Source organism: Mesocricetus auratus, unplaced genomic scaffold (assembly GCF_017639785.1).
Source record: "Mesocricetus auratus isolate SY011 unplaced genomic scaffold, BCM_Maur_2.0 Super-Scaffold_100007, whole genome shotgun sequence".
NCBI classification, from domain to species: domain Eukaryota; kingdom Metazoa; phylum Chordata; class Mammalia; order Rodentia; family Cricetidae; genus Mesocricetus; species Mesocricetus auratus.
Window position 1 is genome coordinate 57,033,849 of NW_024429191.1, and position 26,199 is coordinate 57,060,047.

The following is a 26,199-nucleotide window of genomic DNA, read 5'->3' on the forward strand; positions in this document are numbered from 1 at the left end:
CAATTCAATCATAAGTAAGAGAGGAATCACTTTGTAACCTAGGCTGGTCTGGAACTCACGGTGTACCCTAGGCTAGCCTCCATGCCTTAGTCTTCCAAATGCTGAGATTATAAATGTGCCTGCTTCTGGCTTTTCATTTATTATCTTTTTAACTTTCTGGCCTTACAGCACAATTTTTGTTTTTATTTTTTCTTTTTAAAATGTGTATGGGTGCTTTGCCCACGTGCATTTTCTGTGTTTCACATGTATGCTTGGTGCCCAAGGAGGCCAGAAGAGGGTGTCAGATTCCCTGGGACTGGGGTTACATATGGCTGGGAGCCACCATGTAGGTGGTAGAAATTGATCACAGGTCCTCTGAAAGAGCAGCAGGTGCTCTTAACCGCTGCAGTCTTGTGTGTTTTTCTGGTACTGGAAAATGTTAAGACTATCTTAGGTACATTTCTTTAGTTAGGTCACACATGGACAAAAAGGTTTTGTGTCAGTTTTCTACAGAATGTGTCACTTTAAAAAGGTCTATATAGTTGGTTTCATACAAACTGAAAATACAAAAGGATCAAGAGTCAATCTGTGAGGACTAAGGGAACTTCCTGTGTGGGTTCCTGGCAATGGCAAAGGGTTCTGCAGTGCTGAGCTGACAGTGGTAATAACTAGCTACAGGTTAGCAACCTGCAACTGAGCACTGCACACATCCAAAACCAAACCCAGAGCCGGCAAAGTGGTGCACTGGGCAAAGGCGCCTGCCACCAGGACAGACCTACCAACTCCTGCAAGCGTTCTTTGGCCTCTGTGTGAGCACCCCTCCCTCATAAATTGATAAAGCTGGCCTTGAACTTACTTTGTAGTCCAGGCAAGCCTTGCAGTTTCTAACTCAACTTCCTCAGCAATTTTCATCCGAGGCCCAGCCAGCATAACCTAATCCTGTTTTCTACCATCTGGCTTTCCTGCCTCCTCTAAGTAAGCATCAGTAAGAGGAAAACAGTTCTAATTAGACATGTAACATTAAACCCATGGCCAATTATGTGATCCAGGGATATTAATATTTAACAACATGCACAGAGCAAAGCATTAGAACCAGTGGCATAGAAATAAAGAGCATGCTGATAAAATACAGACTTGTGCTAGTGTTTGGTCTATTAAGTTTCCTGAGGTACTGCTCTCAAATCTAGCTGATAGCAGGAGACACAGCTGGTCTGTGAAGTAGCTAAGCGCCCCACTGACTCCCCACATCCTCCAATTAAGGTGAGTCTGATATATTTATAGTGGCTTCTGAAACCTCTAGGTCCCCATGTAACACATGCATCTTGGTATCTAGCAACCTTAAAAAAATAGAAATGGAGTCACAACAGTGGGATATGACAGAAAAGATCAAATAAATACAATCCCACGAGTTTCCTTAAACCTCACACCTGAATTAAGTTTGGCAGGCAGCTCACAATCAAAGGTTAGACAGAAGGCTAAGCAGTTTGGGAGATGATAATAGGGTTCTCAGGCTTTTCAGAGGCTCAAATTAGGTGTGCTTTTGTAGATTTTATCCTCTGAAGTTGAGAACCTGTCGGCATTTCGTCTGCACCAGTGATATACTTATATTTTAAGAGAGTTGAGCTCCCCCTCCCCCATTTCATCTGGAACAGAAGCGCTTCAAAGAGCTGGTGTGAAAAGGTTGTGCCAACTATAGTGACTCTCTTAAAAGGGGAAGGGAAAAAATCCGAGTTAGAACTTTTAGACAACTTCTTTTGAAAATAACCCTAGAATTCCGTAACAGACTAAAGCCTGGGAAATCTTCCTGTGGACAGTGAGGTCCCCAAAGGAGACAACTGTTACAGGAAGGAAGCTCTTGAAATTGGAGGCTGAAGGAGCAATTTATGCCACAATTTCTACCTATAAGAAAGTTTTGGTAAAGGTAATGGAGGGGAAGACAGGTCCATTCTAACCATACCTTCAAGGTTAAAGAACACAAGACATAGAGTAAGTCCATTCCAAATTAAGAGCTAACACCTTTAAAACTGTTTTTCAAAGAAATGTTTATTTTTTATGTGTGTCAGTGTTTTGTCTGAATGTATGTCTGTGCACATGGATGCTTGGTGCCTGCAGACACCAAAGAGGGTGTTGTGTCGCCTGGGACTGGTATTACAGAATCAAACCTGGATCCTCTAGAACAGCAGTCAGGGTTCTTAATGCTGAGTCATCTCCCCAGCCAGCTTAAAAAAAAATCTTACTTTTACAAAATTCTACTCTATGGCTGCTCTTCTAAAAGAGCACTGGCCTCATTCAGTCCCCAGCACCACATGAAAGCTCATAACTGTCTGTAACTCCAGCTCCAGAGGATCCAACACCCTCACAGTAATACATACAGGCAAAACATTAAGGATTAGAAACGCTTCCTCTACACCACAATGCTATGCAAATTTGTCTACATAAAATATGGCTAAGCAAGCATTTTAGTAGGGCTAGCCACTGGAGCACAAGAGAAAAGCTATGACAGTCATATAAAATTTACCTTGCTAGGCATGGGGGTGCATGCCTTTAACCCCAGCGTTTGGGAGGCAGCAGCAGGTGGATCTCTTGAGTCCGAAGTCAGTCTAGTCCACATATTGAGTTCCAGGCCACTAATGGCTACACAGTGAGGCCCGGTCTTTAAAAATTAAAAACACCTGTTGGGTTAAAAACTCCATTACCTAGAATGGGTGGAGGTGGTAAATGCCTTTAATCCCAGCACTCAGGAAGCAGAGGCTGGCCTCAAATTCACAGAAATCCCTCTGCCTCTGGAGTGTTGGGATTAAAGGTGTGAACCATCACCACCCAGCTAAAAGAATCTTCATCTTAAACCAGGTATAGCAGTCACGTGTGTATTCCCAGAATTGAGGAGACTGAGGCAAGAAAACATACAAATGTGAGACAAACCTGGGATACATAGTGAAATTCTGCCTCGAGGTCTACAGACTAGGCTGGCCTTGAAAAAGGTAGGTTGTGACTCCAATTTTTTTTTTTTCAAGACAGGGTTTCTCTGTGTAACAGCCCTGGCTATCCTGGAACCCGCTCTATAGACCAGGCTGGCCTTGAACTCAGAGATCCATCTGCCTCTGACTCCCAAGGGCTGGGATTAATGGTGTGCACCTTTATTCTGCCTCTAAATAAATGGTCTTTCTCATTATCATCATCATCAAATTGTTGTTATTGTTTGTGCAACAAGGTCTCATCATGCAGCTCTGGCTGGCCTGAAGCTCACAATGTAGACCAAACTGACCTCAAACTCATACAGATCTGCCTGCCTCTGGTTCTCAGATGGTAGGATTGAACCTGGTCTCCATTTCTGGATTGATCAAGAATAAGAGTGTGTGAGCCGGGCGTTGGTGGTGCACGCCTTTAATCCCAGCACTCAGGAGGCAGAGGCAGGCGGATCTCTGTAAGTTCGAGACCAGCCTGGACTACCAAGCGAGTTCCAGGACAGGCTCCAAAGCCAACGAAACCCTGTCTCGAAAAACAAAACAAAACAAAAAAAAAAAAAGAATAAGAGTGTGTAAACACACACCACAGCTTGCCTACAGAGGGTCAGAGGACAACTCTGGGGAGTCAGTTCTTTCATTCCATTGTGGGCATCCAGGGGAAATCACAGGCCTGGCTCAAACACTTTTAAAACGTCTTCATCTTGTTGTGATACATGCTGGAACAAATAGGACCGTCAAGGGATTTTCCAAAGGACACAGCAAGTCCTTGATTTGCATACTATAGTTATTAAACCCTCCAGCCAGATTCTCTTATACATGAATGACAGTTAAAACACTCTAATCCATCTCAAATATTAATTCTAAACTTCTGTCATTCCTAGTTGAAAGAAAATTCCAACCATAAATACATAAGACTGAATGAATTCTCTCCCTTTACTTTCTCCCTCCTTTTCAAATCAAGTCCACAGAGAAGGAAATTTCAACCTAGATTTCTTCTGAAATGAAAATGAAAGCATTAAATATATGGACAAAGTGGTTCTAATTTGTGGATATTGTCAATTTCAAATAGTGCTTTCTGAAAAAAAGAAAAGCAACAACGAGCCAGAGTAAGCAAGCTATGTTCTCTTTTAATGATTGGTCAGCCATAAATCACATCTTTCCTTCAATAAAGAGTACTGTGCCTTTGCAAGCAGAGAAAAATCCGTGTGTGCTCCAATTAGAACCAATGACCTTTTCTGAAGCATACCGGTGCTTCTCTATAAAAATCAATGGGATAAAAGGTCATTCTGTTCAACTATGTGAATGGTATCGCTTTCCCAGGCAAAGGCAAAATTCCTTTCCCTTTTAAAGCAATCTAATTTATTGTATAGAATGTAAAAAATTAAAACTACCTCAATTACAATTTAAAACTGACTTTAAAATCATGGGGGCTGGAGAGATGGCTCACTGGTTAAGAACACACACTGCTCTTGCACTGAACCCAAATTCAGTTCCTAGGACCCACAGCAGATGACTCACTACTGCCAGTAACTCTTGTTCCAGAGGGATGGGACACCTCTGACCTCATGTAGACAGACAAGCACACCCCTTAAAAAATAAATAATTAAAAAGCTGACTAAAACCAATTGTTATCACCAGGAAAACAGCAAACAAGGTAGAAAGTTGTCATTCTAATTTGTTATTGTCCAGAAGTTGTTGGCTGAGTCTCTGTCACTAAAACCACAAGTATAACCATAATAAATCAAGAGGGCTTAGGATATGACTGCCCAATTAATAAAGTGCTTGCTTGGCTTGCAAGAAGCCCTGGATTCAGTCACTAGTCCTTCATAAAACTGGTTGTGGTAGTGCATTCCTGTAATAAGGGAGGTGGAGGTATACGATCAGGATTCTGAGGCTAGTCTGGGATACAAAAGACCTTGCCTCACAAACAAATAAAAATAAAAAACCAAGAAGAGCAGTCCAGACAAAAGGGTAGTATTTCAAACTTCAACCTTTATAAGTGCATTGGGAAGACAAGCCTGCTCCATGTCTGTGTGTGTTCTTAACCAATGAGCCACCTCTCCAGCCCCCATGATTTTTAAGTCAGTTTTAAATTGAAATAGCTCTGTGTTAAGAGCCTGATGATCACCAACAGCTATCATCAAAAACACACATGTGCATACAAATTCAGAGACCAAGAGCCAACAAACTCCAGAATAAGTTCTAGGACAACCTCGGCTAGTTGAAACCTGTTTTTAAAACAGGTCAATCAACGAATCAACAGAAGCCATAGAAACCACAACGACTCGAATACGGTTGTTTTTTTTTTTCTTTTCTTTTCTTTTCTTTTCTTTTTTTTTTTTTTTTTTTTTTTGCTTTCCCCAAACGAATAACAATTTTAAGAGCTGTAGGTGTAGGTAGGCAGAACATTTGTGTGGCTTGATCCCAGCACTACAAACTGAAGATCATCCTCAGGTGCATAGCATCCCTGAAGTCAACCTGAGCTACACAGATGTCTCAAAATATAACCACCTAAAACAGATTTGTTTGATTTCTTAAAATAAGCCTCTATATTTCAAACATTTTATTGGCCCACAATTTTCATTTACAAAAAGTCAAATCTTCAGTGATTTCTGAATATACTCAGAGTAAAAGATGAACATTATCAGTCCACAAGTTGCAAAATACAGATTCCCCCCACCCCAAATACAACAAGTGTGAGGAAGGCAAGCAAAGTTTAGTAACCTGGAACCCTATGTGGTTTTTGATCACGAAAATGTCTCCTTCCTCTTCATCAGACACAGACCCCAACTAAGTATACAACTCTCTGAACAATAGTGTAAGTATCTCTACCCTAACAATAATCAACTTCTACTCAAATATATTTTCATTGTATCTGGGTATGAAGAATGGAAAGACTGATATGGCCAAAACTGGTTTTGAGTGCATGCAGAGTAAGGGAAACTGTATACCTAATCTATGCATTGAAATGCCCAAACTACACTCGTTAGTAACCACACCCTCCTTAAACACCCCATGAAAAAGGGCCATTGGCTGTGGCCCTTTAGAATTCTCCTGTATGTGGCCAGCAGTAGATCTTAACAGTGTATCCCTCTCTCATCTGTACTATCGAATCTGCGCTATTCCTGTGAGCCTTTATTTTCAGTTCTTAGGAGGAGGCTAATAACCTGGAAAACATTCAATCTATGCCCAAACCACAGCTAACAAATATAAACTCATTCTCAAATTAGTCTGAGCAGACAACAGGCCTGAGAAATCTACTTCTGTGTCCAGATAGTTTAATTTAAAATGTCATGCTGCCCAATAGAACTTGAGAGCATTTATTCCAGTCTAAATTATTATGAAACTGCATGCTAATCTCTAGCTAAAGACTGAGCATTCATTAAAGATTGCTTCTGCTACTCCTCTTCAATGCCACTCTTACTATCCTGTGATGAAGATCTGAAATGTCTTTCCCTCAACATAAACACATTTGTTTGTCCTGCCTGAGCAATGCCACTCCCACCTCCACCTTTAAAATCCAGTATCACTTGTCTATGTTCCTATATCCTACAACAACCATTAGCTATTTTATTCCTTTTTAATTAAAAATGTAATGTACATGAATGTCTTTTGCCTGCATGTATGTGTGTGCATCACATGTGTGCCTGGCTTCTGAAGAAGCTAGAAGAGGAGACATGGATCCCCTGGAAATAGAGTTAACAGACAGTTGAGTTGCCATGTGGATGCTGGGGACCAAACCTGGGTCCTCTGCAAGAACAGCCAGTGCTCTTACCCAATCAGCCATCTCTCCACCCCTGAGTTTCTTAATCTTAAAATGAAGATAGGAGTTAAGTATTTAGGAAACATTAAATTTCTTCTTAAAGTTTGTATTCATAGTAATTAGTTTAAAGTTGTTTGGCTGAATGAATAAACAAGGCAGACCAGACACAAAGAAAATGATCAGTGATTGGGAATCTGGTATTCCTTGGTTGTTCTGCTATATTCTTTTTGGTATTGCCTCTACTTCTATCCTATGCTTCAGAGGTAAAGGGCCATGTTTGGTAACACTATGTAAAGGAAAGCTTTTGTTTTAAATCATCAGATGCTTTCAAGTAATCCAGCTTGTAAAAATGGAAACAGTGAAAATCAGATCTCCAGTGTTCTTTCTACACCTTCTTTCTAGAGATATCATGCAGCTCAGACTATCACTGAACTCCTGGTCCTCATTCCTCTGTCTCCCAGGTGATGGAATTACAGGTATGTACTATCACCCCTAGTCCCTTAAATCAGCACAATACTTTCAAATCTGTATTATAATCATTATTGGTATGACTGAATTTTACACTAGATTATAAAATCTGTAGGGCAGAGACCCTTTTACTTTATCATTCAAAAATGTTTATTTTGTACCTATCAGGCATTGTTCCAAGTGACAGGAACCCAGTACTGAAAAAAGACAAATTCCTGCAAATAAGGTCAGTAATGCTTATGCTCAAGGAACTTACCAACAGGAAATTCTTAATGTGTCCTTTAAAACTCTCAGGGTGGGCTTCTGGTCCATGCCACACTGCTGCTGTATAGAAAAGTGCATATGCACTTCATTTGTTGGTTCTTCTCTCTGTACTGACTCCTAGACCTTCCAAAGACAACAGGGTTGTCTCCCAGCATCAGAGGTTAATGGGCTGGAACCACTATCATTAAACACTCCTGTAATGACCAAGCTTATCATCCAGAAGCTCATGATGGCACACACCTGTAATCCCAGCACTCAGGAGGCTGAGGCACCAGGATTTTGAATTCAACCCTAGCCCAGGTACATCGAAATCCTGTCTCAAAAAACAAAAAACCAAACAAACAAACAAACAAAAAAACAGGCAAAACTCAACAAAGAAAACAAAGCAAATCTATCATCCAAAGAGGGGGCACTTCTGAGAATAAAATAACATTAATAACTAAACCAGGAGATGAAGGTAAAATCCAAGACTGGCTACAAATGAGGATGTATGGTCACTCCATTAAACGTCTCAGTTCTACCAAGTGAAGGACATAACTGCTTCTGACACAGAAGACCTGCATCATAGGTACTTAAAAAAAAAAAAAACCACAAAACACTAAGCATCTCAAGTTAAAAATAAACCTTTCCCCAAACAAGCTAGTATTTATTTCCAATCCAGTAATCATCTGCTACTTTGTATAAGGGCTCTGTTCATTGCATTGTAGAGTGCAGAATCCTAGTGGAAGGAAATATTGTTCCCCAGTCAAACAATTAGAATTGTTTCTCTGAGTTTAACTTCGCTGGTCAAATGTAATTAAGTTACAACAAACTGTTTTGATACAGATTTCCTAACAGAAACTCAAGAGTACAAAACGAAATATGTAATCCATTCAAATTAGTTTAGAAAAATACACAATCTTCTCTACAGCTATACCACTCTGAATGCGTCCGATCTCGTCTAGAAAAATATACAATCTTTAGAGAAGTCAAATAATATACCTAGGTTGTTAATTTCTGCTGACCAGGCAATGGTGGTGCATCCCTTAATCCCAGCGCTTGGGAAGCAGATCTCTGTGCATTTGAGGCCAGCCCGGTCTACAGACTGAGATCCAGGAAAGCCAAAGCTACACAAAGAAACCCTGTCTTGAAAATCCAAAAATAAGTAAAAACAAAACAACAACAACAACAAAAAGTAAAGTAACACTGGAAGGTGTAACAGGTGGAGCTTCCTACCCATGCTGTGCTTGCCTTTGGCTGAATCTGCTGCCTTCGGCAGGCAGGTATGAAAACAACTATAATCTAAATATTGACCAAATTTTAGTTGCTTGGATAACCTCAGATGTGTACTATTTAAAAATATAAGCAAAAGTCCTATAAGGCACCAATATAATCGTTTTTATTAGTTTCAGTTTCTCTGGGGAAACTGACAATTAACTATATAAAGCTATTTATTGATCCTATACACCTGATCACATCAAAATAGTCATAAAACTCAGGTTTTCTATAACAGTATTAACAATTCAACTAGGCCTCTGGGGAGAAAATAGTGAGAGATTTGAGACAGGGTCTCATGTAACTAAGGCTGGCTTTAAACACCTGATCCTCCACCTTTCCCCTCCCAAGTGATAGGATTACAGGAATTTGCTACCAGGGCCAGCTTTCAATTAGGTTTCAAATCATCATTTAGTTTTAAAGGTTTATTTATTTTCATTATTTTTAATTATGTGTCTGTATGTGTATACACGTGCCCATGGAGGCCAGAGGGGTAGGATCTCTCTGGAGACACAGGTAGTTGTGGGTCACTCAATATACATACTAGGATCTTAACTCAGGTCCTCTGAAAGATCAGTAAGTGCTGTGAACAACTGAGCCATCTGTCCAGTCCCCTCCCCACCTTCTAGTTTCAAAAGGTTTGTGTATTAAAACTGAATTACACAACATAACAACACAATTTTCTTTATCTTAGGAAAAGTGCAACCATGTGGTAAAGTATGTATAATGGAAGACTACTACTTTCCCCTCACAACTTGGGCAACATTTGTGTGAGCACACACAAAAGTGAGGGTTGGTGAGGGGGGACAGAGAGACTGACTGACTTTATTGCTTCAATTAAATATCCAACGAATAAATCCATTATGTGTAACAATAGATTTATATACTTGAGATCTGTCTAAAACAAATCACAAATAGGCTTCAAAAACTGTTTCTAATAGCACTATGCCATGACTATATACTCCCTCAGTATCTTCATGAGCTTGTTTCTAGGCCTTTCCTCAGATACCAAAATCTCTTAATCACATGGTGTGTATAATCTACACAGATCCTCCCGTGCAGGGGATACTGAACCTTTGTGCATCCTAGACAAATGTTCTAAGCATTGGTCTATATTGCCAGCTCCTCTCATTTCTTTAAGACATTTCTAGATGATCTGTACCTAATAAACATGTACATTGTATAAACAGTTGTTACACTGTTTGGGAAAAAATGATAAGGAATTTGTGCACAGTTATTACAGGTGAACTTTTTCCTGAATATTTCCATCTAAGGATGGCTGAATTTTAGTTCTGGAATAAACAAACAGAAGAGGGCCAACTGTATTTAAAAGTTGAAATATCCACTCTAAAATTCACAAAGATACAGCAACCCTCTGAAAGAGAAAAATAACCCACTATATAAAACGATGTGTAATATAGTATGTGTGCATATTTCTGAGATACCAGAAGGGGCTCTGACATAGCAAATAATATATCCAATTCATATGGTAACTTGAGACCCTATTAATTTTTAATATAGCTGTGTTTTAGGTAATGTTTTCTTATTATCTAACTGAAAAGAAACTAAAAACTAAAGTTTTTTTTTTTTGCTTTGACAATAACAAATCAATCTGCATTACAGAAAAACAAAAAGCAGATTACTCATTTTAGGACACTAAAAGAATAAACAAAGGCAGATCATACATGTAACCAGCATTTCCTTTACTTTCAGCTGTTCTACTGTTGTCCAGGCTAACCAGGCCTTCCTAACAATCTTTACAAATGCATGGCAGCCATAGGTAGGATCATTCTCATAGTGAAAACATTCAGTTTTTACAAATAACACCTCACGGAGATTAATTACCTTTTTCTTTCCATGATTCTACTTATAAGTAAAATTGTAAGACAGGAAACATAAGAATACCGAAGTTTACAGTTGAAATTTTTTCCATTAAGAGCAGTATGTCAATTTTAAAAGGAAGCTACAAAGTGATATGATGAAGCAAAATAAAAGAGTAAATGTTTAAGAAAACACTATAAGACTCCATTATGACAAAGGCCCTTGAACACTCATGATGAATCATAAGCACATGCTAATTAATAAAAATGGGCTGAAATTGACTACTAACACTACAAAGTCAGCTATGCCACTCATGATTTTAAAATCTAACTATCCTAACTTTTCTTTTGGAAATATAAGAAATCATGATGAATCAAGGTTTTTCCGGAACAATTACATGATAGTTCATAGTAAGTGACAGAGAATTCTGTCCCTGATAGAAATTCCATCCATTATATTTACTTCTGTATTTATTGGGTGTCTATGAGTATGTATGTGATGGTTGTGCATGTATGAAGATCAGAGGACAACTTGTGGGGGTTGGGTTGGTATTATCTTTCCACCATGTGGGTCCCAGGGATCAAATTAAGGTAATCAGGATTGAGGGCAGCTAAGCCATTATGATTTTTTTTTAAAGGACCAAAAAACTTTAGGACACAAAATTAATCCTTGACATAATCAAAATGTTTGTTTTATTTTTATTTTTAGAGACAGGGTTTCTCTGTGTAGCCCTGGCTGTCCTCGAACTTACACCTGCCTCTGCCTTCTGAATGCTGGGATTAAAGGCTTGAGCCACCACCACCTGGTCAATTTTTGACTAACTATAATGTAGACAAAATGGTTATTGCAAATTGGACAAGGTTCAATGAAGTTACCTGAACTGTGTTTGCTACTTAGTACCCTCACATTCATCTTTTTTTTTTCCTTTTAAATGAAAACATTCTTTCCCCACTGATAGTTTATAAACATCATAGACAAATTCAGGTAGCCCAGCTTTAGCCAAACCCTACATACTCCAAAGTCTGTAGGCTGGGAAATTACCTTTGAGCCACTGGAGTACCTGCCTGATACTGGTACCACACTGTACCGGTGGGGACTCTGGCTATGGCACATTAAGTTTATGCTATCAATGATTCCTGGTGAGCACCTATTTTTGTATGCCCAGGGCTTTATGTTATGTTGTATTCTTTGACCCATAAGCAAGAGAGGGAAAGATGGCTGGAGATGAAGGTTGGGTACATGGGTGGCTCCACACTATGTAACCGACCCACAATACAGTCTCTGAACAGCAAGGCTCAAAAGAGCTTCCCCGGTTGGTATGACTTGCCCATGTTATTATACACTGTAGCTGGGACAACAAAATAGAGTATTTACTGTTCTGTTTAAAGAATACAACTGGAACCCCACACCTGCCTAATGAGCCTTTTCCTGTGATAATTTCAATCTGTTCTCTTTATATAACAAATTGTAAACATGAGAATAACAGCCTTCCTGAGTCCTCTAAGTTCTTCCAGGAAGTCCACCAATCCTGAGGCTAGTCTTGGGAACCTCTGATACAAACTATAACAAAGTAAATTATATACCTAAAAGAACATTTCTCCTGGTATCAAGAGTTTGATTTAAAAACTTCATTTACAAAGAGGCAGGAATAGTAATTCAGACTGACAACACCAACTAAACACTTAAAGAAGGTAGCTCCTGGCCAAGCCTAAGAGGACACTTCTGCAGAATGAAAGAAGTGCTGCTCACTCCCATGGCATCTTCCTTTTCTCCAAGTAATCTTTATGAAGCCTATGAAATGCAGTTATAAAATGCCTCTGCCTGAGCAGTAAACTGAAGCGAGAAAGTACTTTTTCAACTTTTCTTTCAGACACTTACATAATTTTTCTCCCACCTCTCTATCTACCCTAGACATGGTCTTAGGGATGATGGCTTTGAATTCACAATGTGGTTCAGGTGTACCTTAAAATCAAGATCCTGTCTCAGATTCTTGAGTGCTAGGATTATGGATGTGTGCTACCACAATGGGACAATTTTATGCATGCGAGAATAATCTGGTTTGGCTTGGCCCAAATGCATCAGGCATGCAAAGACTTTTATCAGCTAGGAGCTGGACAAGAGACAAAAATCAAGTCCTTTTTTTTTTGGAATGTGCATTGCTGAGGCACCTCAAGTGCACCAAGTTGCACTGCAAGAAAGGATCAATTGCATAAATGATTCATGAATTAAAATGTTGCCTTGGATGACAGCACTTAAGGGCTTCGTTTATCAGACTGAAACACCCCAGCTGTGTGGCTCAATGCCACTGCAATCACCTTATAAGGTTCCCCCTTCTTCAGCCCATTGAGCCGCTCTTTTCCCCTTTGGGAGCACTTCATTGTTCCCAGGTACAGCTGTCTAGGATGGGATTACCGGCTACTGCTACCAGTGAAAGAGGAAAGATTTTCATTTGTTTCAGTGCTGAATCAGAAAAGCAACAGATAACTGGCTTTCATTCCAAGTAACAGACCTTAGTATCCATAAAAACCCTCATCCAAATGGACTATACAATCAGGATTTCACCCAACTCAGCGATGGGATTCTCATCCTCCATCTTTAATGTGATGTTTCACTGGGTTACCTGCAAATGCAAACTGGTGACACTCTGCCTACGACAGTCAGATGGCTTTTCTATATCTCACTTTTCTTCATGCAGTCTCAGAACTATTACATGTATTATTTTACTGTTCATCATAACTTTGGATACCTAACAAACAATCTTTAGGTAGCATTAGTAGAAATGGGAGGGATTCATACAGGCAGGAACTGAGAACACGGCACTTCCAAGCCAGACTGCATTAAACATCAGTCCCAATACTTTGAAGTTCTGTGGACTCTGCCAAGTTTCTTAGCTTTTGTGCCTCAATTTACTCATCTGTAAAATGAGGATAAATACAGTACCCCATGATATAGGAATTAAATAAATATGTATAAAGAACTTAGTGGGAGCTGGAGAGATGGTTCGGAGGTTAAGAGCATGGACTGCTCTTCCAGAGATCCTGAGTTCAATTCCCAGCAACCACATGATGGCTCCCAACCACCTGTAATAGGATCTGATGCCCTCTTCTGGCCTGCAGGTATACATGCAGAGCATTCATATTCATAAAATATAAACACAATAAAATATTTTTTAAAAAAACGACCTTAGCGTTTGCCATCTAGATAGGAGTAATAGCTACCACCTCACCACTGACATTTTTTTTTCATGGAACATAACATTAATTTCCAAAGCAAGCACAATATTATCCTCTTGACAGACAGTTGCTGGGTATGGCAAAGTCACTCATTCCATGGAGCACCTGTACAGCATGGCTGCCTCTTTGGGTATCTACAAAATGGGATACTAATCATGTAGCTCACAAAACTACATGGAGGATAAATATGAGATCTACCCAGATGCCCATCTGTTACCACTCTTGGTAACAGTGAGCTCCACCACATACTTAGGATTTCAAAATTACCTGTTTTCAGGTACATATTCAACCACTTCTGCAAGGATGAGACAATATAATTCATGACAAGCAGACCCCAAAGGTGGTAAAAGAACAGGTTAATCAATAACAATTTTAAATGTCCCCTTCTTTCACACTCTCTGGTTAGGATACATTTCTTCAAAATAGTCAATGTGTGGAGGTTGGAGTATGTCAAGGGCAGAGAGTACCTGAGAAAAGGGAAAAAAACAAAACAAAATACAAAGTCAAATTTAGAGAATGAAAATGAAAACAAATGCGAGTAACTTCTGTTAAACTAATGACTTAAGGCTTAGTAACAACTGGTCACTGAAATGAACTGTTTATTAGTAAAAAAGCATATAATCCCTAAAATAGCTTCATAAACTTTCTACCTAAGAGATGATTCTAGCTAAGCTGAAATGGGTTACATCACACACTACTAAGCGCTGCTCAGAGTGGAGGAAAAGAATGCCATAGTTGCTTTAAGACCATTGTCTACCTTCCATTGTTCCGCTCCTCTGTATGGCAAATGCTTACTATACACATTTCACCTGTCAGGCACTACAGCAGGTTTTTAGTTTATGCATATGAACAAAATTATTAGCGCCCCCATTTCCATGACTGGAAGGGAAGGTATCAATGAAACAAAACTTGCACAATACAGAACCACACCCTTTATTATAATGTAGGAACCATGTAAGGAAAGTGGAGGGAAATGCTTCCCAGAAATAACATTAATAGACTTGAAGGCTGGATAAGAGTTTGTCAGTCAGTGAACGGGCAATGTGACTACAGAGGCAGTTTGTGGAAATGGGAAAAGCCCTCAGTTATGAAACACAATGGCTCAGAGAAAATAGACTGATATAAAGTCCAAGAGGAAGGTGGATCTCCTCAAGTCACTTTAGATATGATGGACTTTATTCCAAGTACAAGAAAAGAAGCTGCTGGGGTGGGAAAACAAACACAGAGCTTTTGAAATTCCAGTACTTTTTATAAAGCAGTGTGCCACCAATAGAAAATAACACACAGACTTCTTTCCACAGCCGTCTAGTAATGTCGTGAGTCCTGGTTGTAACATCACACCTAATTTGCTAAGGAGAAATATTGACTTAAAGGACAAAGAAGAGATGAGCACAAGCTTTCTGATCCCACCCCCTACCCCTTACCCCACACAGGGCCTCATTGTGTAGTCCTGGATGGCTTGCGACTCGCTCTTCAGAGATTTGCTTGACTATGCTTTCTGAGTGCTGGGATAAAAGGTGTATGCCAACACCAGGTTTACCATAGTTTTTAAGAGAGAATTGTAGAGGATTTGAAAATGATAAAGCAGGCGAAAGAAGAATGTCCATGTGGTCAGTACACAGCCTTAGTTACTGAGAAGTTCATTCCCATCTCAATTGGAGCTCCTATGCCCCTTACATCTGAAGCATCAGTTATACATCAGTTAAGTATTTCTAGCAAATTAAAAAAAAAAACAATCAGGGATGCTTTCTCAATTTGGACACTTTGGGGAGGGCCTGGGCCCTCCCTGGAACAAAATGACAGACTCTAGAGATCCCACTGCAGGGCGTTACCCTGCCTGGGGAATGGAGTGGGGATTGGGTGGGGGGCCTAGGGGAGGCGGAGAGGGAAGGGAGTGGGAACTGGGACTGACATGGGAAGCAAGCTTGTTTCTAATTTAAATATATAATAAAAAGTGTAAAAAAAAAAACAAAAACTGCAGGAGCTAAAATTTTGATTTTTCAACTTTTACTGTTATTTACTTGTTAGCATGCGGGGGATGGAAAACAACAACTATAACAAAATGCTTATACTTAGAATTTTGATAAGCAGAAAACATTTCCAGTTTCTTCAAAGAAAACTTTTATCATATAAAAATAATTACCTCACTTTTATATGTTTTAAAATCTTTAATTAGCCAGTGTAGCAAATCTGTATAACTTCCCTATTTGTAGCACACACATGCAAATTAATACGAATGTCTGAAGCTTGAGAAAGATGATTAGAAATCAGCATGTTACTAAGTATCTTTTAGACTCTCAACTCTGTACCTGAGCAAGATGCAGTCTGTCTTAGGGAAAAACAGACGCAAAGAGTGACAGTGTCTATTAGGCAAAGCTATTTTACACTTCAAATCTATCTGTGTTAATTAGAGGTTATCTAGTGGAAAGTGACAACCCTATTTTAAGAAGAATCAGGCTTTCTTATTCCAAATTTGATGAGGCTCCCTGTAGAAAAGCCACAACACTGTCAGACATTTGCCCGATCTCATTTGGCTGCTGACTGCTTTAATCTCTGTCTGGAAGTCTTTATGCCTGTTGTTTTGTTTAATCTAAGTGTTTACTAGAAGTGCATAGTACAGTGTTTCTAGCAAACAAAAGCCATGTTCAGACCAGCAGAAAGAGTCTAGGATCTCAAAAGTATGGGACTCTAGAGACTTCAAACACTGAGCTTCATGAGCAACTCTGCCATTTAAACAACCAGGAGTTTCTCAACTCAGCCATCATTCGGGAAGTCAAAGAAAAATTAGCCTTTGATGTAAACAGAAAGGCACTTGTAAAGATGCCTTGGAAGAAATCCAAGTATCCCCACTACCACCACCTGGAAATAAACCCGAAAGAGCAAAAAGTAGCCAGGTGTGACGACACTTGGGCAGAAACAGGCCCAGACTGGTCTACCTGTTTCAGGTCAGCCAGAGCTACATAATGAGACCCTGCATAAAACAAAGCAAAGCAAAACAAAACAAAAATAAACCCCCCCAAACCAGAAGAAACCCTACCAGACTTATCTACTTTTAAAAGATGATTGTCATACACACACACACACACACACACACACACACACACACACACACACACACACACACACGATGATTGTCATGATCAGATGTACATATTCTTCAATTCTTTGAAGAACTGATGAAAAGCTGATGTTTAAGATTTTAATCTTCAGGACAAAATGTTTACATGGTAACCATGTAGCTCAGTTTTAGTTGTCTTTTTTATCAGTAAAACCATTATGATGAATAATCTTAATTCTGTCTAAGGAAATCTGACCATTTAGCTCAGTGGTAGAGCACTTGACCAGTATGCATGAACTCCTCCTAGGTGGTGGTGGAGGTGACAGAAATCTAAGAATTCACTCACAAAACAAACAAGGGTTTCTACTCTGCCAAGGATGCAAAGGCAAGAATAAAACGCAAACACACCAATTGAAGTTTCATGTCTGGCACTCTCTTAAGGCAGAGAGACTACATTATTGATACAGTTTTTTACAAAAAAGTATACAAATTCTAAGAGAATAATTTGATAAATTTTATGCATACACAACCATGTAAAACTTACCCAGATCAAGAAATTAAGCATTTCAACATCTTAGAAAGTACCTTCCCTCCCTTTGAATAACAGTCCTCACTTCTGTCACCATGATTCTTAAACCTTACACAGATTAAATCAAAACAACATACATGTATCTCTGTGAGTTCGAGGCCGGGCTGGACCGACAGCCTCCAAAACAATACAGAGAAACCCTGTCTTGTAAAACCAAAAAAAAACCAACCAAACAAACAAAAAAACCGACATACACTCCTTTGTGCACAGCTTTTTTTTTTTGGCACAGCTTTTAAATTTTCTTTTTTAAAATCACACTTTTAAGCTGGGCATGGTGGCACACTCTGGAAGTAGAAGAATTAGATAGACAGATCTGAATTAAGCCTAGTGTGATCTACAGAGTGGGTTCTAGAACAGCCAGGGCTACAAAGATAGACACAGTCTCAAAAAACAAAAACAACACCCCCCCAAAATTAAAACTTTTCATTTATTTATTTTGTGTGTATATGGAGGGGATGAATGTGTGTCATGGCATGTATGGAGTTAGAGACAACTTGTGGGAATCAATCTTCTCATTGTACCATGTGAGTCCTAGGGGGTGAACTCAGGTTGTTAAGTTTGACAGCAAGTATCTCTACCGGGTGAGACATATTCTTTGCTGGTCTCCACACAGTTTCTTTTATACACACATGCCTGTATGACTTATCCAAGTTGCTAAGTGGATTAGCAGTTCATTCATGTTTGGAGCCAGATAGATTTTTAACTCTGACCATGATTGTGGGAGATGACTCTTACGTCTTTGGTTTCTTTGTAAAGTGGGATTAACAAGTTCTACTTCGCAAGATTTCTATGAAGTAAATGAATGAGTGTACATAAGCATCTAGCACACATAACAGTATGTGTTAAACAACTGTTTTTTTTTCATCTTCAAAGAACGAGTGTCTTAAAATTGTTTTGTTTGTTTGACACAAGGCCTCACTGCATAGCCTTGGCTGGTCTGGAACTCTGTAGTAGATCAAGCTGGCCTTGAACTCAATAGAGACCCACCAGCCTCTATTCTTGAGTAGTTTGATTAAAGGTAAGTGCTCCCACACCCAGTCTTTTGCATCTTCGATATGACCTGTACTGCACTTTTCCCCACAGGACCAATTGTGGCTTAGCTACATCAAATATTGGCTGCCTCTTAAGATTGGCATTCACATATACCAAGTATGTTGGTCCTGAGATGCCTTTGGAGACAATCAGAAGCAAAGGAGAAACTGATTACGTATAAAACAGTGTTGTCACACTGTCTTCAGAACACCCTACTAGTGCCTCACATCAAATATTCCTACGGATGTCACAGACACTTTTCTAAAAGAACTTGGGAGCTCTAAGAAGTATTTGTGTATGCTTGTCTATATCATGAAAAAATTTAGTTTCTACAACACTCAAAGACAGTCATTTCTATTTTTATCATGCTCGATTTACAAATAAGAACGCTCAACCTTGAATAAACTAAACACACAACATTAGAAAATATCAGAACTAGCCAGGCGGTGGTGGCACACGCCTTTAATCCCAGCAATCGGGAGGCAGAGGCAGGCGGATCTCTCTGAGTTCCAGGATAGGCTCCAAAGCAATAGAGATACACTGTCTCGGGAGAAAAACAAAAAAACAACAACAAAAAAGAAAATATCAGAACTGCAGTTCAAACACAGCTCTGATCTCAAGTTGCCTCTTATAAACCTCATTAAAACTGGCTGAGTGTTTGAACAAGGGTGATTTTCAGAATTACATTTCCTTTCTTGTACTACTTACTCTGGCATTGCCTTAGGAACTTAATTACTTTATGGGAATGGGTTGTAAGCAAAGCTAAACAGCAGCTTGTGATACCACCACCTTTCTAAAAGAAGTCAGCTCTTGAGTAAGTGAACTTCTGAAGTTTCCTTATCAGATACTCTCACTGCAAAGGAGCATTGTGCAGCAGTCTGTGCTCTGATGCTGGGTGATACTAGGGTAAACTCATGAAACAAGGAACTAAGCAAGCACTAGACATCATTCTAACTTACACTTCCAAAATCTAGGAACCCTGTTGATAAAGTCATAAACCAGCAACTTGAATTGTATTTTGAAACTTATTTCAACATACACCATGACTAGGCAGCTTGAGTGGACTAAAGGAAGCACTTCCCCAGTGCTGGGAATTGGATTCAAGGCCTTGCACATGTAGGGCAAGTGCTCTACCATGCACTATAGTTGCCCATCTAACCCAGGAATACTTTTTTGGAAACATTTAAGAAAATGGAATTTTAGCAGAGTGGTGGCTCATGCCTATAATCACAGCACTTGGGAGGTAGAGGCAGGCGGATCTATGTGAGTTCAAGGCCAATCTGTTCTATAGATCGAGTTTCAGGACAGCCAGAACTACAGAGAAACCTTGTTTCAGAAAACAAAGCAAACTAAAAGAAACCAAAACAAAATTGCCTTTAGCTAAATACAGTGGCTCACATCTATAATTCTAACCCTTATAGGATGAGACAGGACTGTCATAAGTTTGAGACCAGCCTATGCAATAGAGTAAGGCTGTCATGAAAGGAAGGGAGAGAAGGAAGGATTTCATGAACCAAGACATGTCAAGCCAAACAATGAATCTGATAGTCTTAGTTTAACCAAATAATCTTCAGCACATTTCTTTCTTAAAGAGCGAGACTGGTACTTTGGCCAAAGTTACTAAGGCTTCTTCTTAAGCAATCAAGCATACAGACTCACAAGAAATCTTTTTTGATAGGTTTTAATTACAACAATCAAAATAGTTACTGTGTGAAGAATGAGGCGGCTCTCTTCACATGAAAACAAAGCAATTCAATGCTAACAAACTCCAAGTAAACTTTACATGAATCTGACGTCTAACTCAGGGTTAGTTGAGGAGATGTGGTCTTTCAAAGTGCGATGAGTCTCTTTGCCTGGGAGTCTTCGCATCTCTAACCAGCCGGAAGCAAACTAACTATCTTACCTTCAGGGCTATCCTGTCTGTCTTTAGAGCAGAAATTGTTTTTCCTACATCCTAACCTAAACATTAAAAGATAAAAAGACATTTTAAATCAAGGGCCAATGATTCCTGAACTTAAATTACTCATATAAATTCATGCTTTATTTTTGTATTGAATATTGGAATTATTTCAACTAAATACCAAAACTCATTTTGCTTCGCTTAATGTCAGTACGTCAGTTTATAAATTTAGAACTCACTTAAATTTGTTCATGGTTCAATCACAGTAAAGCAGTAAAGGCCTAATTTGTTTCTATCCTTTGTGTGTGTGTGGGGGGGGTCTTTAAACTTACTTAGCAGCTTAAATTCTTTAAATAAAAAAGACAGCCTAAGCCAGGTGTGGTGGCACACACCTTTAATCCTAGCACTTGGGAGGCACAGGCAGGTGGATCTCTTATATTTTTGGTTGTGAGCCTAGCCTTTAACGGCTGAGCCATCTCTCCAGCCCAGGCAGGTGGATCTCTATTAGTTTGAGGTCAGACTGGTCTACATAGTGAGTTACAGGACAGCCAGGGCTACATAGATCCTGTCTCAAAAAACAAAAACAACAACAAATAGACTATACACTAATTCCAAGCTATCCTGGAAATTAATGTGCATGGTGTTTTCTAATTTGGGGTTTGGCCTTGTGTAAATCATAACTGTGAAGTATAATTTTCAAACCTCCAACTCAAATTTTGCAAAAATGGACTCCTGGCTGTAAACCACTGATCTCAATAGTGAAAATACAGATTCCTAAGAAGCACAAAGAAAATCTATAAAAAGGAAGCAGAGCAATGAAAACGTGGCTGAGGATCTGTTTGCTGTGACCTTTGCATCAAGATAGTGTGGAAACAGCCTGCCAACAGGTATTTCAGAGTACCACCCTGTGCTTTCCTCTCTTCAGAGTGTGATATAAAACTACAGCTGAATTCTATACCCTCTAAACTCACTGTTGTTCTCAACTGAGTCAGCAAAGCAGGTCTTGTAAATAGTTTCCCCCAAACACCAATTTCACTTACATTATCATGTTTAAAAAAACACAACATCTTCAATTCCCGGAAGACTCTTTTGCAAGAGACCAGATTCTGGAAGACGTTGGGCATCTTTTTGAGTGCTACTCTCTTTCCATCTCTTGGATCTGTTACTGACCTAAAGAAGCAATATTTGGGGGGAAAAAGAGAAATCAATTCTAAACCTCATTCTCCAATGTTCAGAGATCACGACAAATATTTTTTATCTTAAAACACTCATTATCAAGTTCACACAACAATGCTAAAAGGCTTCAGTGCAAAAGGTGACAAAAGAATACATACAAAGAGAATGTCTAACCCCCAATTCATCTGTTGTGGTTTTAAAGGAAACCTTATCTGAAGCCAAATATGATGATACTGGTTTGTAATTCAGAATTTAATATATGATTGATGCAGGACGGTGGTGAGTTTGAAGAAGACCCTGTCTCAAAGAGCTCATATATTCTCTCTCCCTCCTCCCACTTCCTCTTATCTATATTTCTATGAATACTCTAAAAGATCACTTGATCATCTGAGGTAGGAATATTAGTGGTAAAGCTGTTTGCAAGACTGGGGGAAGCAACAGTACAGGACAACATGATAAAATAAAACCTTCCAGAATTTATTTTCAGAACCATTTTCAAGATTGAAGAGATATTCAAATACAATTTATATAACTTGGTTTCTCATATAGATGCACATCTAATTACTGCAATGATGTTCCCTCTTCAGAAGTCTGAGTGGTAGCTTGGGGGTCCTGAATGGTGACCCTCTTATGGGTACAGCCTCTTTTAGCAGCTCAGCATCCCCTTTCACCTCACAACTTTCCAACCACCTGTAAAACCATGTTCCTGCACTGTATCCCCTCATGTTTGAAACAATTCTGTGAAATTCCTGACAATTCAATCCACAGACACTAAACCAAATACTTTAAGTCATTTATTGGCTATTTGGCAACTGATGTCCCATAAGATGCTGCTTCTTTCTGCCCCTTACCCACTTTCAGTTCTTGCTCTCACCACCCTGTGCTTTAGGCACCTCTCCTAGGCTTGGGCCATTTAAAACTCCATGTGCCATCAAGAGCCTTTATCCAAATCACTAATTAAATCTTAGAGCAGGATTCTAAGTTGCTGTCAGTAGCTAATACAGCACCAGAAACTATTTATGGGACTGACACCAAGTCATAATCTTAGGTACAGTTATCTGACTAAATTACTCATTCAATTAACTACAATGACTCAATTTCCTTATCCTTTTGCACAAAAATCAGAAGGTCATCAAACTCTGCCTTCCTGAAAATAAAGGATACCCATTATCTGTATAATACTCACACTAAATTCCATCTTGGTGGCCCTACTAAGTGTTCGTGAGACTTAAGGAATGCATACTCATATTTGTAAACAAGAACACTGCTCTTGGTCCTATAGACTGAAAATTTGGTAAAACAAACTATCACATTTTACTTAAAAAAACAAAATCAACAACAACAACAACAAAACAAACAAACAAACAGGGTCTCACGAGGCCATGCTAGCAGTGATCCTCCCATCTCAGTTCCCTAGGTACAAGGATGACTGGTGTGTACCGCACCAAAGCTGTTTTCTTGTTTTTCTCTATCAGTCCTGGAGGTCAAATCCAGAGGTCTGTGCATGCCAGGAAGTAGCTTCCCACTAAACTACATCTCCAGCCTGAGTTTCCAATAGTTTGAAATGTAGCTAAATTAACCCAATGATTGATATTATAGATTGATGTACAGGAAATAAAAAGCAAAATCTATACCACCACTTAAAATCCATATGAAGTCAGAGAGTAAAATAGAAGAAACCAAATGCAAGTTACAGTCAGACTATTAACTGAAAGTCATTTTCCCCTTTTCAATATAGTATTTCTGTGTCTGGTACAAGATTAAAATGGCAATAAAACAAAAAAGAAGGACAATTTTACATCAAGCTTCTATTTGAGTCTGTTCTAGCTCCTTTAAGTAGAACAGTTACCTATGCCTTTGTACTGCTACCATTTTTTGAAGAATATAGATTAGTCACTTCATAGATTGTCCCTCAATTGTTTGTCTCTGGCGCTTTCCCATTAGAGTCAGATTATACAGTGTTGACAAAGAAGTACCTTTAGAGGGTATCATAGGAGGCATGTGGTGTCACTACAGGTAATAACGCTAGTCACTGCAATGAGGCATCTCTCAGGTCCATCTATTCCTCATCACTCTTGTCAGTATCCAATGACTTTTTTTTTTTTTTTGGGTTTGTTCGAGACAGGGTTTCTCTGTGGCTTTGGAGGCTGTCCTGGAACTCCCTTGGTAGTCCAGGCTGGTCTCGAACTTACAGAGATCCGCCTGCCTCTGCCTCCCGAGTGCTGGGATTAAAGGCGTGCGCCACCAACGCCCGGCTTCCAATGACAATTTTTACCTAAATCAATTGCTATTAATTATGATGGTTGCCAACTAGCACTTTATTTTATTATCCTCCTTTAGTAACTACATCTAATAAATACTTGTTTAAAAACAGATAGCAAGGGCTTTGTATTGTTTGTCTTCCTAGCCTGACTTATTCCACTGGTCACCCTGCTGCAGGAAATAACACTACTCTCAGATGAGCCCACACTGTAAACACTTCCACAGGCTGTAAACTACTATTGTGCCTCTTGTAACAGTTTTGAGGTAAAAGTCACAAAGCCTCATTTACTCTTATTCATGAAGAAGTCAGTCAAGCCTGTGGCTGGTAACAATGTAACTCTGATGAAGGTGAATGGCAGTGCAGGGATTCATACCATGTAGAGTTTGTTCACTTGAGTTAGCAGATGCTCACTTCAGTAGAAACAATACAACAGAGCAGAGCTGAACGTGGGAAGAACAATGTAGGAATTCCTTATTTGCTCTGTATTCAAAGGCTCGCTATGTTTAGTTTTTCTGCACGGCAATGTCCTGGCTATTCCTGCTGAACCTGTTAATGAGGCTCCATCGCTACACTTAGGGCACCTTTCTTTATTTTGGGAAAAAGGTGCCATTTTTAGACCTATAATTCACTGAGCGGTCAGTCATTTTCCCTGTTAAATACTAGATGCCCAAAATAGCACACAGGCCTATTCACATGGTTGACCTCCTAAAAAGCATTTCCATTATATTAACATGTAGAACTTTGAACGTTTTAAATTAGTATTTGACTCATTTATTCATTCATTTCTTCTCCCCCTTTCTCCTTTCTTCCTTCAGTGGTCCCACATATCTCAGGTTAGCCTTGAACTTGCTAAGTAGTGGAGGATGGCCTATAATTTCTGATCCTCTTCCCTCTCTACCTTCTGAGTAGAGGCATGTGCCATCATACTTGGTTTATGTTGTGCTGAGGAATTGAACTCATGGCCTTATGCAAGCTAGGTAATCACTCTATTTACAGTGCAACATCACAAACCCAGTACTTGATTTTTTAAGCACCTTGATAAAAATTTAAAAGGTTGTGAGAAAGACTCATTCTTTGCATCTGCCCAAATTCTATCAATCCTTCTTTGCATTTAGGACACAAGTCCAACTATTTTTAAGTCAGAAGAACCCACAAACTATTCTTTGTAGACACAGTTTGTTAAAAGAGAAGAGCCACAAAAGCAGGAAGCTCTTCAGATCTGCTGTGGTCACTTTGAAATAAAGCTTTCTTAATCCAAGAAATCTGGACATTGCAATATATCTGCTTCAGTCATGGACAGAGAAAAGGCTAGAAAGAGCCAAAATGAAACTTATCCCTGGAGATACTTTTCTGGGCATAAAAATGCCACTTAAAAAATTGTTAAACCAAGCCGGGCGATGGTGGTGCATGCCTTTAATCCTAGCAGAAGCAGGCAGATCTCTGCGAGTTTGAGGCCAGCCTGGTCTACAGAGCGAGTTCCAGTACAGTCGCCAAAACAATACAGAGAAACCCTGTCTTGAAAAATTAAAAAAAAAAAAAAGTTAAACCAGAAAAACATTTTAAAACACTGTTGTTTAAATACCACTGAGCTGGTTGGTGAGAATCTCCAAGAAACTGTTATGCTACTGTTATGTTCCTCATTCACTTTTATGTGAAGTACCTTTGTTTCTGTTTTTGTTTTTAATATGGCACTCTTAAAGTTTATCTTTCTGATATAGGCTTTTAGCCACTCAAATAATTTATACCAAAAATGCTTCAATTTGGATTAATAAAATCAAATCCTTCTAATTCTACTCATGCTACACTGTTATCGCCAATTGTCTAGGTTTTGTCACCTACACAATTAGTCTCTCAACTGCACCAATGCAATTTACATCCCAGCAACAAAATCTCTTTACTAAATTCTAAAACATTTAGATTAGTTTTTCATATTAATTTTGAAATCAATTTATTTAGAGGGTAATTTTATATACAGTTAGAATAAGTCAACTTGAAAAAAACAGCAAACTATGAGGCAAAATTTCTGACAAGACTAGAAAATACATGTTTCACTTTAGTCCTTGTTATACATCAAGGACAAGAAACATGGACCATACTTCAGCACAATCCCAAATTGTAGTGGACACATCATCACCCCTCTCCTAGAAACCATAAAGTTCCCCTGCTTCAGTTCAAGGGTAGAGTTTCTATGGTATCGATTTCTGGGACTAGAAAATCTGTCTGGGAGCTGCTTTGCTCAAACAAATCTGTTGTTACACTTTTTTAATTTGGCTTGATATGGCTTACTGTGTCAGCAGAGAAACCTATTATGGGGATGGGAGAGCAGAAAACCTATGACATATGTTCTTTTTTTTTAAGATTTATATTTATTTATTATGTATACAGCATTCTACCTCCAGGTACACCTCATACCAGAAGAGGGCACCAGATCTC

At 39.1% G+C, this 26,199-nt stretch overlaps 1 protein-coding gene across 1 annotated transcript in view; it reads right to left on the bottom strand.

Annotated features, from left to right (window-relative positions):
- Window positions 1–26,199, bottom strand: part of Nlk (nemo like kinase) — a 120,469-nt gene that overhangs the window by 31,754 nt on the left and 62,516 nt on the right. Inside the window, exons 2-3 of the mRNA XM_005076999.4 lie at window positions 21,368–21,497; window positions 14,160–14,215 (exon numbers count right to left, since the gene is read on the bottom strand). Of these exons, the coding sequence (XP_005077056.1) occupies window positions 14,160–14,215; window positions 21,368–21,497 (186 nt within the window). The remainder of the gene's footprint in view (window positions 1–14,159; window positions 14,216–21,367; window positions 21,498–26,199) is intronic.